The sequence below is a fragment of the Seriola dumerili genome, unplaced genomic scaffold (assembly GCF_002260705.1).
Source record: "Seriola dumerili isolate Sdu_G_001 unplaced genomic scaffold, Sdu_1.0 BDQW01001191.1, whole genome shotgun sequence".
Lineage (NCBI taxonomy): Eukaryota > Metazoa > Chordata > Actinopteri > Carangiformes > Carangidae > Seriola > Seriola dumerili.
Window position 1 is genome coordinate 687,307 of NW_019175446.1, and position 17,911 is coordinate 705,217.

The 17,911-nt window shown below is 44.5% G+C and overlaps 2 protein-coding genes across 7 annotated transcripts in view; one reads left to right on the forward strand and one right to left on the reverse strand.

Annotated features, from left to right (window-relative positions):
• Window positions 1-743: 743 nt before the first annotated feature.
• Window positions 744-9,946, reverse strand: LOC111238053 (phosphoinositide 3-kinase regulatory subunit 5-like). Of its 6 annotated transcripts, none has more exons than XM_022767440.1 (18): window positions 9,814-9,946; window positions 7,438-7,540; window positions 6,750-6,850; window positions 6,575-6,643; window positions 6,312-6,450; window positions 5,482-5,551; window positions 5,153-5,330; window positions 4,888-5,059; window positions 4,690-4,758; window positions 3,748-4,598; window positions 3,170-3,295; window positions 2,730-2,861; window positions 2,512-2,605; window positions 2,344-2,420; window positions 2,132-2,231; window positions 1,905-1,987; window positions 1,681-1,799; window positions 744-1,361 (listed from the first exon to the last, which is right to left on the reverse strand). In XM_022767440.1, exons 2-18 carry the CDS (start codon window positions 7,535-7,537, stop codon window positions 1,214-1,216), a joined length of 2,628 nt encoding a protein of 875 aa, XP_022623161.1. In that variant the 5' UTR covers window positions 7,538-7,540; window positions 9,814-9,946; the 3' UTR covers window positions 744-1,213. The 6 variants fall into 6 exon arrangements, with proteins under 6 accessions (XP_022623161.1, XP_022623162.1, XP_022623163.1 ...); XM_022767441.1 differs by lacking the exon at window positions 9,814-9,946 and adding an exon at window positions 9,122-9,204; XM_022767442.1 differs by lacking the exon at window positions 6,750-6,850.
• Window positions 9,947-12,335: 2,389 nt separating this feature from the next.
• The window catches only part of LOC111238058 (netrin-1-like), a 45,811-nt gene continuing 40,235 nt past the window's right edge, over window positions 12,336-17,911 (forward strand). The window contains exons 1-2 of the mRNA XM_022767451.1: window positions 12,336-12,480; window positions 12,677-13,721. Coding sequence (XP_022623172.1) covers window positions 12,707-13,721 — 1,015 coding nt within the window. The 5' untranslated portion in view covers window positions 12,336-12,480; window positions 12,677-12,706. The remainder of the gene's footprint in view (window positions 12,481-12,676; window positions 13,722-17,911) is intronic.

Below are 17,911 nucleotides of genomic sequence, written 5' to 3' on the forward strand. Positions count from 1 at the left end.
GAGAACCGCATCATCTGTGGATGAAGATCAGTGTCATTGTCAGCTTTACATTCTTGTAGTCCGAGCTTCAACCAGCAGAACCGGTTTGTGTGCTACAGTCATTCCCGGCAGCCGATCAGGAAGTAAAAGCACCTACCTGTGAGATCAACCATCTTCTCTGATATCTTAAGATAATATCTTTCTGCCGATTCCACTCGTTCCTTTGTTCATTTCAGCACTGAAATGAATAAAAAGTCTTTTCTGCAACCGACAGCTGGCACATCTGGAATGGATCAGACTTCCTGTGAATGATCAGCCAACGCCATCTGCACGAGTTTAACACAGATAATAAAGGCTTTATCTTATATACATCACTATGCAAGAAAAAAATTACGCAATCCTGTCTGCCATGAGGTGTGAAAGTAAACTACCATGAATCATTTCCACAAAGGTCTGGAAAATTTAACTAACTATAAATGCACTATACAGAATAAAGTTACTTTGAACTCACCATTGTAGATCTGTTTTCTTTACAGTGTGAAAAGAAACATGACAAGAGTTTCCCTTTGGAGATGCTCCACTGCTGCCACCTGTGAGTGATATAATGATGACGGCAGGTATAGTGTTTGTTGTTGGAGTGAAACAAGGTGTAACGAACTTCTATGAGGAAGTTCATGAGAGGCAATTACTGTCAAAAGAGTGAGAACAAAGAATAAACAGAGCTGAATGAAAAATGATTTTATTTCAACCATGTGACAAAAAAAAAGAAAACAATAAAAAGCAATTTTAAAAACATATAAAAATGTATTTGAACTGCTATCACTTTAAAATAAATAGCTCATTTTATTACACATTTCTTTAACAAAGAGTCATGGATCAATACAACGTACACAATAGTAATCAAGTAATCAGTTTTATGCTGCTGACAGCGGATAATTGACATATTTGACAAGTGATCTGACCCTGAGAAAATCCTCCACGCAAGAACAACAACATCAGTTAATGCACAGTAAGACGGACAGTAGAGGAGAAAGCTGGAAACAGTGTGACACAGCTTGATGTTGGCTACGGGACAAACCAGTAAAATACGGCAGGTGGGTGAATAAGTGTCACCCTCGTTAGTACCGCGCAGCCCTTTCATTTTCAGGTGTTACTCAGTATCTTTGTTCTGCATCCCGTGCTGCTTCGGTTTAAACATCCATGTGTTAAGTAACATATGACGCGTGTAAGTGTGTCAGGAATACGAGGCAGAGAACGAGGTGATGGGAAGGCAGAGCAGAGAGCAGTAGGACGGGTGCAGAGGCTGGACTTGGCCTGGTAAAGGCTTGTAGGACCTCCAGTCTGAGCTGCTTCCTGGTTTACAGCACAGAGACACCTCACACCTGCAGAAGCACAAGACACAGCGTCACTGCATGCGTGTCTATAAATGCATGCAGACGATATCACACATCTCACTGTGAGTTGTCAGCAGTTCCTTCCTTCCTGCTGCCTTACCAGCACTTTTAAAGCTCACTAAGAAGGTTAACACTTCTCATCTAACGCTCCACCAGGCAGCGAATTAGTATTTTTCCCAAAGCGTTGCGGTATTCCTCTAACTAGGCGTTTGAATGAAGGATTAATACTTGTAATGGAGTGTTTTCACATCGCTGCGCTGGTGGTTTGTGACGATATGATTGTCAGTGACGTTTGCTTGTGTTGTACCTGGTCACACTCTGGATGAACTTCTTCTCATCCTGATCCAGACACACGGCAAAAGTCGTCCCGTCGTCTCCACCGTTCACCTGCACCTTGTCCACCTTCGCCTCTGAGATCGAGATGTGCTGCCAGAGGGGGGAGGGGGTGTGTGTGTGGAGGGAGGAGAGGTGTAAGGAGAGGGTGTGCATGAGACTGTATTTTTTGTTATCATGCATAAAACCACCATTCACCTGGTTGTGGCACTTTTTAGACTTGGAGCACTGCCTCTTCAGGACCTCTGTGATTGTCAGCTGCAGACTTTCTATTCTTGAATCTGGACACACAGGATTTGATTCGGTTAGAAACAGGATGCAAACAAAAGGAAAAGAGAAAGAGAAAGAGAGAGAGAGAGAGAGAGAGAGAGAGAGAGAGAGAGAGAGAGAGAGAGAGAGAGAGAGAACTGGACTGTGGCAATCACCGTCACACAGATGCTCCGGCTTCCTGCAGGCTTTGTAAAGATTAATTGATGTGCAGTCGATCTCCGCCTCGATCCACTGGCTCCTCCCACTAACAGCCACCTGAAAGTGAGTCCAGATTAAAAAACAAAACAAAACAAAATTCCAGCTGTTAACTATAATAATACACGTCTTATTGTTTGAGCTGCAGGAAACCTGTGGGCGGAGACAATACCTTGTTGTAGGCAACACTTAGTGTTAAAGGGACAGCCTCTCGTTCCTCATTGATTCCAAACCTTTTGCTGGCTGCACCTATAAACACAATACTGTACACGTTAGATTATGTGTGTGTGTGTGTGTGTGTGTGTGTGTGTCCGGGTGTGTCTGTCAAAGTGTGACTCACCCATGGCTTTAACAGCTCTGGTTCCAGCGGAGTGCCCGAGCTCCAGAGAGCGAATGAACACTTCCCGTCTCCTCTCCCCTCCTGCCAGGGTCAGCTGAGCAGAGGAAGAAGCCAGACACTCTGTGAGCATCGTGTCCTTTCATTGTATATGTGTGTGTGTGTGTGTGTGTGTGTGTGTGTGTGTGTGTGTGTGTGTGTGTGGGAGATCCTCCTCTGACCTCAGCCTGGTAGAGCTGCACCAGGACGGGCTGGTCTGCATGTCTGCAGTAATAAAGCACCATGTCGGCCAGCAGGGGGAGACGCTCCACGCTGCCACCGCCCTCTGAGACACCCCCCTCCTTACAGGCAGTCTGGCTCATAGAGAACACACACACACACACACGAACTTACACATTAATATAAATGAAAAACAGTGTCACATTTTACTTTCTAACAGCAGTGATTCAAAGTGGATTTAAAGTGGCTTTTTTGACAGTGGAAAAACAAAAAGTGAGAGATTCAGAGTTACATCAACAATAATTATGTGTTTCATCCAGTGAAAGTTGGATAAACACACTAGAAACTTCATTTCCCATAATGCAACTTGGTAGTCTCTTCTTATTCGCACCTCCCTGTCTGGCTCAAATGCAGAGCGAGAGAGAGCCGGTGAAGAACGTACCTGACAAAGGACGTCGGAGGACAAACTGAGCAGACTGAGGACGTTCCGCTCGTACCAGGGATCCATCATCCCCAACATCTGGGCGATGTGTGTGTTACTGTCCTCCACCACCAGCTCATTAGACTCCTGTCAGAGTGAAGCAATAAAAACCTGTTAATAACATTTCATTTGATGGCTTTTTTTTTTTTTATCCTTGTACAACAAAATCATTTCTGTGCTGCAGAGAATTTGGACCAAAATCCATTTATTACCAACATATTAAAAGAAACAGTTAAAGACTTGATGGATTTCTGTAATAACCCATTAACTTACTAATATTTATAATTGCAAATGACCCACTAAAGTTTTCTGTTTGCTCATAAGACAGTGGTAAACCTGTGAGCCTCGTGGATTACCCTTTATTAATGACAATACTTTCAATCAATGGTTTATATCTGATCTGTAAAACATTTGTAAATGTAATTAGCTACAACTCATACATCCTTCAGGCAGCCTTTACAAAGCAGTTTGCACTAGCTCTTCTTGCATAAGGACATATACTGTACATTTAGAGGGTGACTCAGGGACGTGACACTGACGCATGTTCTCACCACGGACGCTGCGGCTCTGCTTGAACTTCCTGTCTGCCCCTCAGTTGGTGTGTGTCCTGGGCTTCCTGTTGTTCGTCTCTTGGTGGGTACAAAATAAAACTGCAGCTTGCACGTCTTGGTGAGTCGGGGACATTTCCTCTCTTTCTGCTGCAGGTCGCTGTACGCCCTGGCTAACCTGCCGGCCTCTTTGTCGCCTCCAAACACCACCACCTTGACCAGGGTAGGCGCCTCTGCCACATCGCCCTCGTCGCAGCTCAGGATCGGCCTCCTGCGGACACACATGTGCTTCTGGGGGGAGAGGGGGTCTAAGGCGGCAGTGGACGCCTGCAGAGGGTGGACCTGTCTGGACCTGGCGTGTTTGAGCATCGACCCGGTCCTTTGAAGGTCTTTGGTGAAATCACTACGGTAGCCCATGCTCTGGACGCGGCGGCAGACGCTCGGGCTGCGGGGATTCTTGAAAAGCATGGAGAGGCGGTCCACGCCTAACATGGATCTGGACTTCTTCTTGGGTTTCTTTCTGGGTTTTGGTTGGCTGTCTTGTCCCTCCTCCGTGTCCTCATGCACCGTGTCCTCAAGTCCACTGAAGTCACTTTCCACACCCGATGAGGCGGACGGCACAGACCAGCTGGAGGAGAGGGAGTAGCCGGAGTCCCTGGAGGAAGAAGATGCTGTGGAGATGCGGTGGTTTTGAAAGTCGTCGTCCCCTTTGTTTCCCTCCAGCTCGTCTTCCTCATCCACGCTGGTGTCGTTGTTATAATCCTCTTCGATTTCTGATTTCAGGAAACAGTCTTCAGTTGAATCCACGTCCGACTCACTTGTGAGGACGTTGTTCAGAATATCTGCATGAACGTAAGGAAGAAAATAACTTTTTAAGGTCAAAGATCTCTAGAATACGACGCAGGTATGGAGAGTTTGAACGGAGCTAATTACCAAAGTTGTCGTTCTCCCAAGAACATGTGTGACATTTGGGGAGAGGCAGCATGAAAGTTTCCACAGCCCCTAATGAGAGGAAGGTGACAGGTTCAGAAAACAACCTCTTCCCCAACAGGACTCTTACTCTTTGCAACAGTCTGGATGTGGCATTTATTTATTATCCATGACATTGTTTGTTTGCACTTCCTGTCTCACCCGTGTCTGGACAGCCATCGGCAGGAACAGGAACACCAAAGCTTTCTCTAAGCCTCTCCAAGCTGTTCGTTAGACCCCGTCTCGCCGCGCAGAGATCTGCTGAGGAGGCTGCGATCTCCATGCTCTCAGTCACTTCCTCCAGGAGCTGCTCCAGCTCCTCGGGCCGCTTCGTCTGGGGGAACAAGAAGCTTGTTTCAGGGTGCATCCAAAAAAACCAAGCAAACAAAAAAAATCCCCAAAAACAGACACAGTGTTGGTCGGTCACCTGCAGGGTAGTGTTTAGTGCCTGCAGGTCGTGTTTGGTGCCCAGAGCAGCCTGAAAGCCGTGCCGGATGAGGGTGACGGTGACATCTCTGTTGCAGGGCTGGGTGCTACTCAGCTTCTCGGAGACAGACTGCACCTCTGGAGGGACGTCCTCATCTGGGTTCACCAACAGCACCGTCCTAATAAAGACGCGCACATGCGGAAAAAAGACATTAAAAAAAGACACATCTCACAAAATTAAATTTCATAAGAATGTAGTTGTGTTTTTGAAGTGCCATAAAGAAGTTTAAGTTCTTTTAATGACTGTTTATAAAGGCTGAAATGACTTACACGGTTTTAGAGCTGTGAACCTCGGGGGAGGACCCCTGCTCCGTCCTCACCAGTCTTTGAAATGAAATACCTGCCTCCCAAAAAAAACAACAGAGTTGAGTTCACATGCAGCAGACGAACACCGCCCCCTGTGGTCACAGTGATACATGACGCTTTGTCAGGGGAGCTCAGGAGGATCTATCATGATCCAGACGTGTTCATCTGGACTGATTTTGACCTGTATGATATTTAACACGATCAATATACAAACAGTAGACTTTAATACAGTTATATTTTTCATACTATTCATCTGCTGGTGTTAAAGTTGCATGTTTCGGCCTGTTACTCTGTTAGCTTCATGTTTTTTATCAGCTGTTTCAATCACTTATCTATCTATCTTAGCTAAGTCACCATTTGACCAGTGCATTAAGCAACTAACTGCTAACCGTGTGGCCAAACAGCTGTAAATAATATTATGTAAGATAACTTCTGTTATATACATGAAATCGACTTTGTTGTTGTTATTTTTTTTGCCATTCATCCATTATTGATGGCTGGTGGACTTCTCTGCTAGCTTGCTAACTAGTTTTCACCCCAGGTGTTCTGTATCAATCAATATCATCATTACTAAATCTTTTTCTTTTTAATAAGCAGAGCTATAATCTCATCACTCGCCATCTGGCAGCTGCAGAAGGACCCCCTGGGGTCCCAGTGCTCCCCTGGTTGGGAACTCACACTATAAAGCAGCAATTTGACTCCTCACTTTCTTTCCGTGCTTGAAGGAAAGCAGTGAGATTTGCATTTGGTCTTATTTTTTCCCGCTCCAGTTCATAAGAAACTTAAGCGCTAACCTGGTGCTCTGAGCTCCTGCTGGATGATATGTAGCAGGCGTTTACTGGCAGAGCAGCAGGGCTCAGGCCAGGACAGGAAACTATGGAACAACAGGTAGGCCTCCTGCAGGACGCCACTGTCTGGAGCCACGTGAGGAGCCTGACAGAAGCAGAGAGGAAACAATGGATTGTGGCTAAAAACTGAATAGAATAAAAAAGATTTTATGGTGCAGTGAATACCCAAAACATACTTAGGCTACTTGTAGTAAATTACAGTCACTCACTTTTAGCAGGGTTGAAGAGAAGAGGAGAGAGAGGGGCACCACCAGTTCATACCGACACTGCTCTAGCACCTGTAAAAGAAAGAAAAAGAAATCCTGAACTGAAACTCACGGTCATTCATAACGTTACACCAACCAGTTCAGAAAAAGATGCTTTTTTTTTTTTACAGCTCTTGACCTCTTTTGTTTTCCTCAGTATTTTCTGTAGAAGGATGAGGAAGTTGTGGGGATCTCTCTTCACAAGTTCCTCCAAACACCAGCGGTTAATGCACAGGCCAGCTAGTCACACACACACACACACACACAGACACACAGAAACACAACCAGTTGAACTAACGCTTATTTCTCCTTTTTGGGGTTTCATTCTGATGTCTGGCAGAAAACATGAAATTACAAATATACACATCTGATGTTCAGAAAAGGTGTTGAAAGACCTCAGGGTGATTACGTTACTTTTCCTTGTCATCAAAGCTACGAATGAAGGTGACACTGAGTAAGTGTTTCAAAAGTAAAATTGCACAAAGTGACTTCATACTCCCACACGCCGTCTGTCACTCCTTGTTCTGTGTGTTACCACTTTCACTTCCCATTAGACTCCATACAGTGGACAATATGTTCCCCTTTAAAGTGCGTTTTGATTTTTAATCTGGTTACAAATATAATTTAATTAACATCAATGTTATTTCAATGAAGCTCAACAGGACATCTCCGGTTTAGAGATGTTTGTTCTCACAGTATTACAACATTTTACCCCAGCATCGGTTTTAACATCTCATCTCATCTCATCTCATCATTAAGCTCAGCTGTGTTTTATTTTTTAAAATAATGCCACCATTGAAAAGCAGGTATGGGAGAATGGGCCTCACCGTTCCAGAGCTCTTTGTCAGGAGTGTTGAGCCCCAGGTCGCAGAGGCAACGCTCGAGGACATGCTGGATACGATCCTCCGTGCACGAGCTGTGCTCCATCTTCTGCAGAGGCATCACAACATCCACGGACAAATACAGAAGATAAACCAACAGGAAGTCCCCAAAAATAATAACAAAACAAAACAAGAATTACAGCCTGTTATTGTGCTCCGGGGAACCAATTCATTATGTCTCTTCAGTAGTCCAAACTTCCTGTTACTGCTGTTGCCAACGCTTTATAACCATTGTTGTTCCTGTCCCAGAAATAAAAGAGAGAGAAAAAAAAGACTCTCGCGCACAAATGTCCAGAGAAAAGAAGACGTCAGGACGGAGAGAGGACTGCCCGCCACTTCCTACCAGAACCAGTGAGTCACAGACTGTGTGACTGGTCCGGAGGTGAGTTGGTCAAAAACAGTCACCACAACTTCTACTTTTTCATTCTTAAAATCATCTGACAGGCTGACACCAGATTTCATATGACTCACCCATGGGATGGAAATATTACAAAAAAAAACAACAAAAAAACAAATAAAAACTTCCTATTTAACCCTCAGTTGTTGTCTTTGTTATTTTAACAACTTTAAGTCGTTTAAAGAAACTTTTCCGGCTGTGTTAAAGCAACTAAAGCAGATGAAGCACAACGCTGGAATCTGAATACTACAGATCACATGACACCTGTGGCCGGGCCGCGCACCCATCTGGTGACACACGACTGAAACCACAGTAACCACACAAACATATCAGTACACAAGTCATCTTCGGAAACACACACATCAGGATTTAAAATGCAAGCTTGATTTCTGTGATTGATAATTAATAAAAATAAGAAAATCCCCCCCCCCCCTGCGAGTCTTCATCATGTTCGGTCTCCAGGATGTCGACGTGTATACGGAAGCTGTAATTACACCCAGATGCTGCCCGAAGTATCGCTGTGATCAGTGTGAATAATGTTTATAGCGACACAAGTGGAAAACTGTGGTCACCTGTGCCCATCAAAACAGGAAACGGCCGTCCGGGAAACATGTGATGTAACCGGCTACTCTTTAAAAACTCTTCACCCGATGTCTTCAGAAAAAGACCTGCAGAGAAACTGCATCTTAACTAGTCACATACACGCAATAAGGAGCGTGTGCACATCGCTGTAACGGGGCCACAGCCTTATCAGATGAACTCGAGCAACCTTCATCAACACACCCCCGCTACTGCGTCCAATACTATGAGCCATTTCACAATTTCACTCACTTCTTGAAGCTGTTAGCAAACTGTCTCAACCATGTACCCGTTAGCTTTCTATTCCAACCATCAAGACTCTTAGAGAATTATTTCAATTTATCAATTAATCTAGATTTTTTTTTAATGCTCTCTCTACACTTGACTCAGTATGTTATTATGTGTATATATATATATATAATATATTTTATATATTATCATATTTTCAATGAATTTTAAAGGACTCCTCTGGCAAATCTCACAAATCACAAGGATGTAGTGATGAGTAGTGATATTTAAGCAACTGGTAAATAATGATATTTAGGTTATTGTGTTAGTTTAACACCAAAATGCCTACGTGCATTATTAAAACCATGAAGACAAGGATATGTAGGATATGTATGATATTTGCAGCAGCTCTGTTCTTGGCAGTACCTGGCATATCCCGCTTCAGCCCATCAATTGTCTACTGAGGAAGCAGGTGTTTCTCCATTGTATGCACTCAGGCTATATTGTGCAGCCCCTGCCATGAACAACTTGACTGTTCCTGCCACAATGTGAGAAAAACCAAAACATACTGGGGCTTCTTTACACGTTAGAATTATTTAAATGTGGATGCTGTTTTAAATCCTGCGTGTTAAAGTGAAGGAAAGACACCAGAGGGGAAGAGGTGTTGGTGATGTGCAGCCGCCTGTTAGCCAATAGAGACACTGTGGTCAAACTCATTAGCTTCACTTTCATTAAAGCAAACAAAAAAAACAAAAAAACAGATGAACACTTCACCACACACAGGTTTTTATGCCGTGTACTCCTGATTGCACACATGACATCGGCTTCAAGCAGCTTTTAAAAGAAGGGGAACAGGAAATCTGCAGAGCTTGAATAACACTGTGCAGTTAGATCTGATGAAACTTGTGTAACAGAAGCTTCTTCCTATCAGGGGAGGAGAGGATACATGAAATGATAAAATAGGGGTGTTTTCAATCGCACACACATGCAGATACATGGAGCATGCTGTAAATGTGTTGAAGCTTAAAAAGATGACAGAAATACAGATGTGCTGAGCAGAGGGAGAGACACACAGAGAGAGAGAGAGAGAGAGAGAGAGAGAGAGATGCTACTCTTACCTGTAAGTGGAGTTATCAGTGTCCTAGATCATCCCGGGGTCGAACACAGCTGAGACACACCAGTGGAGGGAAACAATACAGAGACCACATCCTCCGGTGCTGGTGCTCGACTGATATACACCCTCTGACTGCACAGTCAAGAGAGTGTGTGCCGCAAAACAGGAACTGAATGAGTCCTTATGCTGAGGCAGTTTACATGACATTGTGCTGGTGATCAGTAGAGGAGGAGTCTTCTATAGGACAGACCTCCTTTGACACAACAACTTGTTTAGGACATCAATGACTTGTTTAAATCATTTTGTTTCGTCATCTTCTCACCCCGTACGCAAATGCACATATATCTTATATTGTCGACAGATGTTACGTGAATATAGATCCATCCCACAGCCTGTCAGCACAGGCTGTATTATAAACAGCAGAGTCCAGAAGTCTGAGACCAATATCCAAGAACGTGAAGTTAAACATGTTTAAAATTAATGACAGATGAATAAGAAAACATATATAAACATATAGACTTTTAACACGCATGTTTTTCATAAATTTGCATAAATAAATAAAATATATGATGTTAATTCAAAACTTTTACATTGAAAAAATATTGCAGGGATTTGTTCTATGTAAATATTCATCACATAGATATTTTTAATTTCTCACTATGAGCATTTCATGTATGTTATAAACTTGTATAAACTGTCGCCTAACAGGTCACATATATGTCATATATCACATGTCTGTGCAGCGAAAGACAGAAACACTGACCTTTTATTTGACGCTCTACATGAACATAAAGTAAAAATGTATTTTCTGACAGAACTGAGTTCATCCAGGAGCAGCACTGACCCTGTTCCCTCACCTGGGTACTCACTCCTTCAGCGCCCCGCCCCCTTCCCCCTAAACACCGGGACTACATTCCCCCAATGCCCCTCCCCCCTTACTCCTATCTGCCACTTGCACCTCCACTGCACAGACAGACAATATGTCGCAGACGCCTGATCTCCTCTGTTCCCTGTTCTTTGCACATGTGCATTGATCTCAAACACTGTTGCACACTGGGAATCTTTTTTTTCTCTTTAATGCAGGTATCTCTCTGTATTTATCTGATTGCAGTGAACCTTAAATTAACTTCCACTTGTGGATGCTGCAGAAAAACGTCACGTGTTATCGGCCGTTTAACAGCAGCTGGGGACGGGGCCGTGAACTGAATGAAGTGTTTGTGATATCATTTATTGGTGTCATTTCATCTGTGCGATCACGTGGACATCAGTGGCTGATTTAAGCTCCTGTTCACCTGTGTGTGGGAGGAGCAGAGGGGGAGTTGATCTTTTTGTTAATAAAGGTAAAGGTTTTTGGACTGACAGAGCAGACACGACCCCCGCCCCTCAGCGACCTTTAGCTTGATTCCTGAAGTCGCAACAGGGACATTGTCATCCTGGAAGAGACCCCTCATCCTCATCATCATCATCATCCCTTAACACACACACACACACACACACACACACACACACACTCCTCAGTGCAGGTTTCACTTCAGTCGCTGCTCCTGCTGGAACCAGGTGTGTCTGAAGCTCCTGCCATCTGTGCCGCAACAGTGAACCCTCCTTCAAAGCCCCTCAGATCTTTTCCTCTTGTCTTCCTGGAACAAAACCAGAATCAGCTGGGCCTCTTCAGCATTTTCATACAAACTACACAGCATGAGTGGATGTTCACTGCACCATGCAGTGGCACCTGCTTTATGATTCTCCACTCATTCACTCAGGCTTTTACCTTTAATTAGTCTGTAAAATGTTAAAATGAGAAGTAAGTAAATGCAATATTTCAAAGGATACATACAAGAGCACATTTTGCCGGTCAGGAAATGTTACATACAAATGTTTATGAGATGTTTATATTTACTTCAACTTAAAATGCTGCAGAAACGTGCAGCCTGCAAACTGCAGCGAAGAGAAAGTAACTATTCACACATTAGGAGCGGCGGGGGGTAGATGTCATGTGTTATGTGCCATTTCCTAGAGGCTTACTGATAACTGCAAGACTGCAGATGATTTCCTTTGAACACATCAGCTGATCGTGAAGATGTGGCTTGATAGTTTCTGGTAGTCTGACCCATCTGGTGACTGATAACATAACCAACACACATCCTGTTGCTTTAGGTTTAATGTGAATGTTTGTCTTTTTGTTTCTTCGAGTTACAACAGTGAACTGCAGCTTGTTTCTTCCTGCTTGGACCAAAGCAGTGTCACTTTGTTTTTGTGAACGTGTAGTTCAGCTGTTGTACCAGAAGATGTCGCTGCTCCCCCTCCCTCCGCAGAGACACTCAAAAGGCTCCGACTCCTCTCCTCTGAATGAGCGGACCCCCTTTTTCTCTGTAACAACAGAGAGAGGGAATGGGACAGAAAGAGATAGAGGTGGGCAGAGGTGTGACTGAGTGGACAGACAGAGGCAGAGGCGGACTCAGAGCCAGCTGGGCATCTGCCATATCTTATTTTTATTATAGGGAGAATTTGAAAGAAGAAGCGGGGGGGAAAAAAGCTGAAGCACTAGAGCTGTAGTTCTTTTTCGTGCGTAAACGGGATAGGTTGTTCTTCCAAATTCTTAGGAGTTGTGCTCCACTTTCAGGCTGAGGAGTTTATTTGGAGATAGTGTCCTGGGTGGAGTTTTCTTTGCCTCGTAAGAATATTTCATACACATTTAGCGTTACACGCTTTCGTTAATGCGTCCAAGTTTTTCCAAATATCACACCAGAGCATCATTGAAGTGTGTTACTGTCTTGTTCTTGCTTTGACTTTGTCTTTATCAGAATTACTTCCAGTGTTATTAATTCTGGTTATTTTTTATTTTTATTTTTATCTTCGTTACATTTCAGCGCAAGAGTCCCTGCGGTGCACGGATTACAATGCAAAGGATTTTGGAGGTTTGGGTCACCTTGGTGACACTTTCCGCGCTGACCGAGGGGGTCTTTGCAGGATACGGGCTGAGCATGTTTGCTGCGCAGTCTTCTCCTCCGGACCCGTGCTATGACGAGAACGGGAACCCGCGGAGATGCATCCCCGATTTCGTCAACTCCGCTTTTGGGAAGGACGTGCGCGTTTCCAGCACCTGCGGCAACCCGGCCGCCAGGTACTGCGTGGTGACCGAGAAGGGAGAGGAGAGGACGAGGGACTGTCACACGTGCGACGCCGGGGATCCCAAGAAGTCCCATCCACCTGCGTATTTGACAGACCTCAACAACCCTCACAACCTCACCTGCTGGCAGTCTGAAAACTACGTGCAGTATCCGCAGAACGTCACGCTCACCTTGTCGCTGGGTAAAAAGTTCGAGGTCACCTATGTGAGCCTGCAGTTCTGCTCACCGAGACCCGAGTCCATGGCCATCTACAAGTCCATGGACTACGGCAAGTCATGGGTGCCGTTTCAGTATTACTCCACTCAGTGCAAGAAAATGTACAACAGGCAGAACAAGGCAACGATCACCAAGCAGAACGAGCAGGAGGCCATCTGCACGGACTCCCACACGGACATGCACCCTCTCACAGGTGGACTCATCGCCTTCAGCACCCTGGACGGCAGACCGTCGGCGCACGACTTCGACAACTCCCCGGTGCTGCAGGACTGGGTGACGGCCACCGACATCAAGGTGATCTTCAGCCGGCTTCACACTTTCGGAGACGAGAACGAGGACGACTCGGAGCTGGCACGAGACTCCTACTTTTACGCCGTGTCGGACCTGCAGGTCGGGGGACGGTGCAAGTGCAACGGACACGCTTCGAAGTGCGTCAAGGACAGAGAAGGGAATCTGGTTTGTGAGTGTAAACACAACACGGCGGGACCGGAGTGCGACAGGTGCAAACCTTTCCACTACGACCGACCCTGGCAGCGCGCCACGGCCAGAGAAGCCAACGAGTGTATCGGTAAGTTCTTCACTGTGGAATTATAACAGCGTTTAAAATAATCATACATTAAATCATGTGGTCCCACTCACGAGGCGGAAGCTGTTAAAAAAATAAGCCACTTTTATTTATCGCGGTGTTCAGCCTTTACGCACAGAAATTACGCACCGGCCAGTTTTTTATTCGTTAATGTGAATTTTATAATTTGCATTTTTTTTTGTTGTTGTAGTTGTTGTTGCTGGAAATGAAATAATGAAAAACAGATTCATCTCTCTTCTGAAAACATAATGTTCTTGAATTTGTTTTTCGTCTACAGAAATAGGCAGATTCATAGATGGGGATCTGAATTTAAATCAGGACTTAATTAATTTGATTGTGGCTAAATAAACCCTGGTTGAGGCAAAGAGGGAGGAAGGCCTCGAGCTGAAATCCCACCGTGAGACAGGACTGATTTTTTATTTTTATTTTTAAAGTCAAGAAACGATTTCATTAAATGAAATTAAATCTTTTATTTAAAATTCATTAAAAAAAAATGATCCATTTTCTTGCTGGTATTATTATAACTTTATACATGTTCAAAACAAACTGAACTACTGCTGACACGAGCACGTGAAGAGATGACACGTATTTACATTAACTGGGCTGTAAATGTAAATACATTTAGTAGAATTTAGGCCTAAATAAATACCAGGTCTTTCAACTAAATCATCAGTTTTGTAAGAGAAATTGATATTAAAGTTAATTTATTTATTTTTACTAAAAAAAAAAATCAAAACAGAATCGGCCAATTAAAATAAAACTTACATCTACATAGATATATATGTATATGTATATATGTAATACGCATTGTGTAAGTCAAGTACGGTGCCACATTTCCTTCACGCCGAGATAAAACAGGGAATTTGAAGTGTTGTTTCTCCAGTTTCAGAAGCTGTTTCTGGGGTTTTTGTGTGTGTGTGTGTGTGTGTGTGTGTGTGTGTGTGTGCGCATTTTGTTTTACCCTTGATTTTTATCAACACCCTGGAGAAATTCCTGAATAGGAAAGAAAAGGCAGGAAGTCATTTCAACAAACAAAGTGCGCCTGTCCGAATGCGTAATTGCGTTTTGACCTGTGTGTTTCCGACTGTAGTAGCGGTTTAGTGGGAAGGAAACATTGCAGCTGCAGAGATAGACTGCAGGGGCGTGTTGTGTTTCCATAAGCAGGTGCTATTACAGATTGGATGGGCGATTAGGGCGGTTTTATTGACATTTTTGGCACGTAGAGTATAAACTGCCACTTTAGAGCCAGTCAACTATTCAGAGAGGAGGACAAAGCTGCGAGGTAATTTGAAGCCAGATCTGAGTTTTTATTGTAGCAGCAGCGAGCGAGTGTATTTGCTGTGATGCTTATTTTCAACACGCATTGTAAAAAACTGAAGAACAGAGAACAAACTGTGAGAACTAAAATAGTGGAAAGGAGGAAAGAAATAGCAATGAGTCAAGGCAAGAACAGGACACGAAGGTCCCAAAGCCAAAAACAGAGAAGACTGAATAGAAGGCTTCAGGAGATAAGAGCTGGGGGAGGGGGGGTGAGGGTGGGTGGGTGGGGGCTTATATCAACAGCTCAAGCCCCCCTGAGCTACAGCGAGGCAAACCTGGAAAAGTAACAAGTTCCAACAGTGCCATGGTTTGCTCAACCAAACGGAACAAGTGAACAAGTTGTTCCCCTTGGCCTCCGCCTTTGGCCTCTGCAAAGCCAGCATGTGAGTGTATTTTACTAAAACAAAAGCTTGTCACTTGTGGCATCCATCTCGCTGTCAGTGGGAGGCCCCCCCCACCCCACCCCCCACCCCTCTTTCACCATCCCCCTTTTTGTGTGAGCGGTGTCATCAGATAAAACCACAGAAAAGCCAGACTGAGCATGTCTTCCAAAGAGGAAATAATAAGGGTGGCCTGACACCTTAGCATGAAAGCAGAAGACCCAGGGGAGGGGTTGTTTCCATTGAGCGGCGGGTCTATATGGTTTGGCAGCGGGGGATGCAGAGTGGTCGCTGCTAATGATCTGTCTGGGGTTCTCCTCCCCGCCGGAGGACACGAGGACGTTGAGGGCAGGGTGAGGAGGAGAGGTGTGGTTATGGGAGAGAAGTTGGTTTCACTCACAGGCGGCAGGCATCAGGGAAGTCGAGACAAAGTCAGTTTCCCATGACTTCGCATGCAGGGTTGCCATCATGTTGTCAAGAGGCATTTATGTTGGCCGCAGCAGCTCTCACATTCCTATGGAGTGGAGCTGCACGGCGCACAAATATGTCCATAACACCAGGGCCGGGGCCAGAGGGGTGGCCCCCCCACACTGCACTGCCAGATACAGGCCCCGGGCCCCTGAACCAGAGGCTCAGTGTAATGTGACATTTCTGGTTAAACAACTGCAAAGAGATGCAAATCAACAATTCAAAAAAGATGCAAAAGGACGACGGAGGTGTTTGTTGTCTTTCAGTCGGGGTGTGATGCTCTCATTTAGAGAGGTGGTGGTGGTGTGTGTGTGTGTGTGTGTGTGTGTGTGGGGGGGGGGGGTCCTTTAACACGTCTGTGTCTAGTTCTATCCATTGTCCAATAATCTGCTCGTGTCTGTCGCTTTTAACTTGTAATATTCTATATTAGAGCACTTGGTTATTTATTCAGCATTCACAGATTACACTGAACAAACAGTGTCACTATTAATAATGTATTATGGGGTTTATTATTGCCAAGAAACACTGTGCCCCCCCCCCCCTTTAGAAACTGTGCTCCCCTCTTCTGCCTCCACATTCATACGTCTCTAAAACATGCAAACGAAAAAAGCTTTAATACATTAATGCATGATAATATTTGACCACGAACCACAATCATTTATGTAAAAGAATGAAGGAGGTTGAGAGACACACACACACACACACACACACACACACACACGGTGACACGTCAGGCTCTCCTGTCCCAGGCAGCTGCTTCATATTCTCTCCATGTTCAGCGTAGCACTGACCCCTGACAGTCAAGCCCCCCGCTCCTCTCCGGCCTGACTGATGGGCTGTGAAGGGAACTGTGGGAAACTCGCGCTTGCCAAGTGGGTTTTGAGGCAAGTTGAAAATGGTAGCCTCAGTCACTCATACGTGTAATTTTGCACTTGTTCAATTTGAGCTGTGTTTTTGCTGTCACCCTGCCATGCGATGTTCTGTTTTGTAATGACGGGGAGTCAGCTGGAGGCTCAATCAGAGCTGTTTCCCTGCACTTGTGATGTGCTTTCAGAGAACACTCTCATGCACAGCACCTCCACATGTCTGTTCTTACACTTTTTCCTTTCCTTTTTCTTTTTCTTCTGGCTTCAGATGTATTTGATATGAAAGAAAATTTGAAAGAGAGACTTGTAATTTCATCAAGCCGTCCCGTCTCGTGGGACGCAGATCCGTGCGTCTTTGATCACAAAGTCAGGTACCATCTGTCCTGCTGGAAAGCTCCCTGCGCTCCTCGTGTTCGGTCTTTATTAAACCTACACGACAATCGTTGTGAGGAACAGCCGACCATGTTTGCCACCCACAAGTTAGCTGAATTAGGATATGATTGTATCAATTGCCTGCTGGCTCCGCTCCCAGTCTGTGCAGCACATACTGGTACTCTCTGCACCGGCTCTAAAAATAGAGGAGAGCGCAGAATATAAATACGGAGAACCCGGTAGGTTTGATGATAAAAATGGTGGAGGAGATTCAAAAAGCACAAACACGAGTGGGCGTTTGTATGTTTGAATTAATGTGAAAGCTGCTTTTAAGTGGCGTGTGATGAGTCTAAGATCGGTGGTTTCCAGCCTTTGTCAGATGATATCGAACACACGCCATCAACACCGCCACCAATAATCCTCATGTGTTCAAATGAGTTTTCACATTATTTAATCCTATTGCATTTGTTTTAACCCTTTATCCATGACGTGTAGCTTTTAACTTTTAGCTGCTTCAATCTTTTACCTGAGACTTCTCTCTCTCTCTCTCTCTCTCTCTCTCTATATATATATATATATATATATACAGTATATATATATATATAAGTGTTTTTAAATCAATATAAAATGTATTTGAGTTTTTGAGCGACTCTTCGGTCTTTCCACGTTCCTGCCTTTAGAAAACAGCGTGTTCTCTGTTTCATCCTCAAACCCACTTGCATGACAGAGAGAGAGAGAGAGAGAGAGAGAGACACTGGTCCAGGCT

Bases quoted from the DNA above. Each gene is read 5' to 3' on its own strand.
- LOC111238053 (XM_022767438.1), bottom strand. From the start codon at position 7,552: ATGCCTCTGCAGAAGATGGAGCACAGCTCGTGCACGGAGGATCGTATC. The intron at 2,232-2,343 runs GTATTGTCTCCG...ACTCACTTTCAG, and splicing joins TAAGTGTTGCCTACAACAAG to GTGGCTGTTAGTGGGAGGAG. The intron at 1,800-1,904 runs GTGAATGGTGGT...CCCCTCTGGCAG, and splicing joins CTAAAAAGTGCCACAACCAG to CACATCTCGATCTCAGAGGC.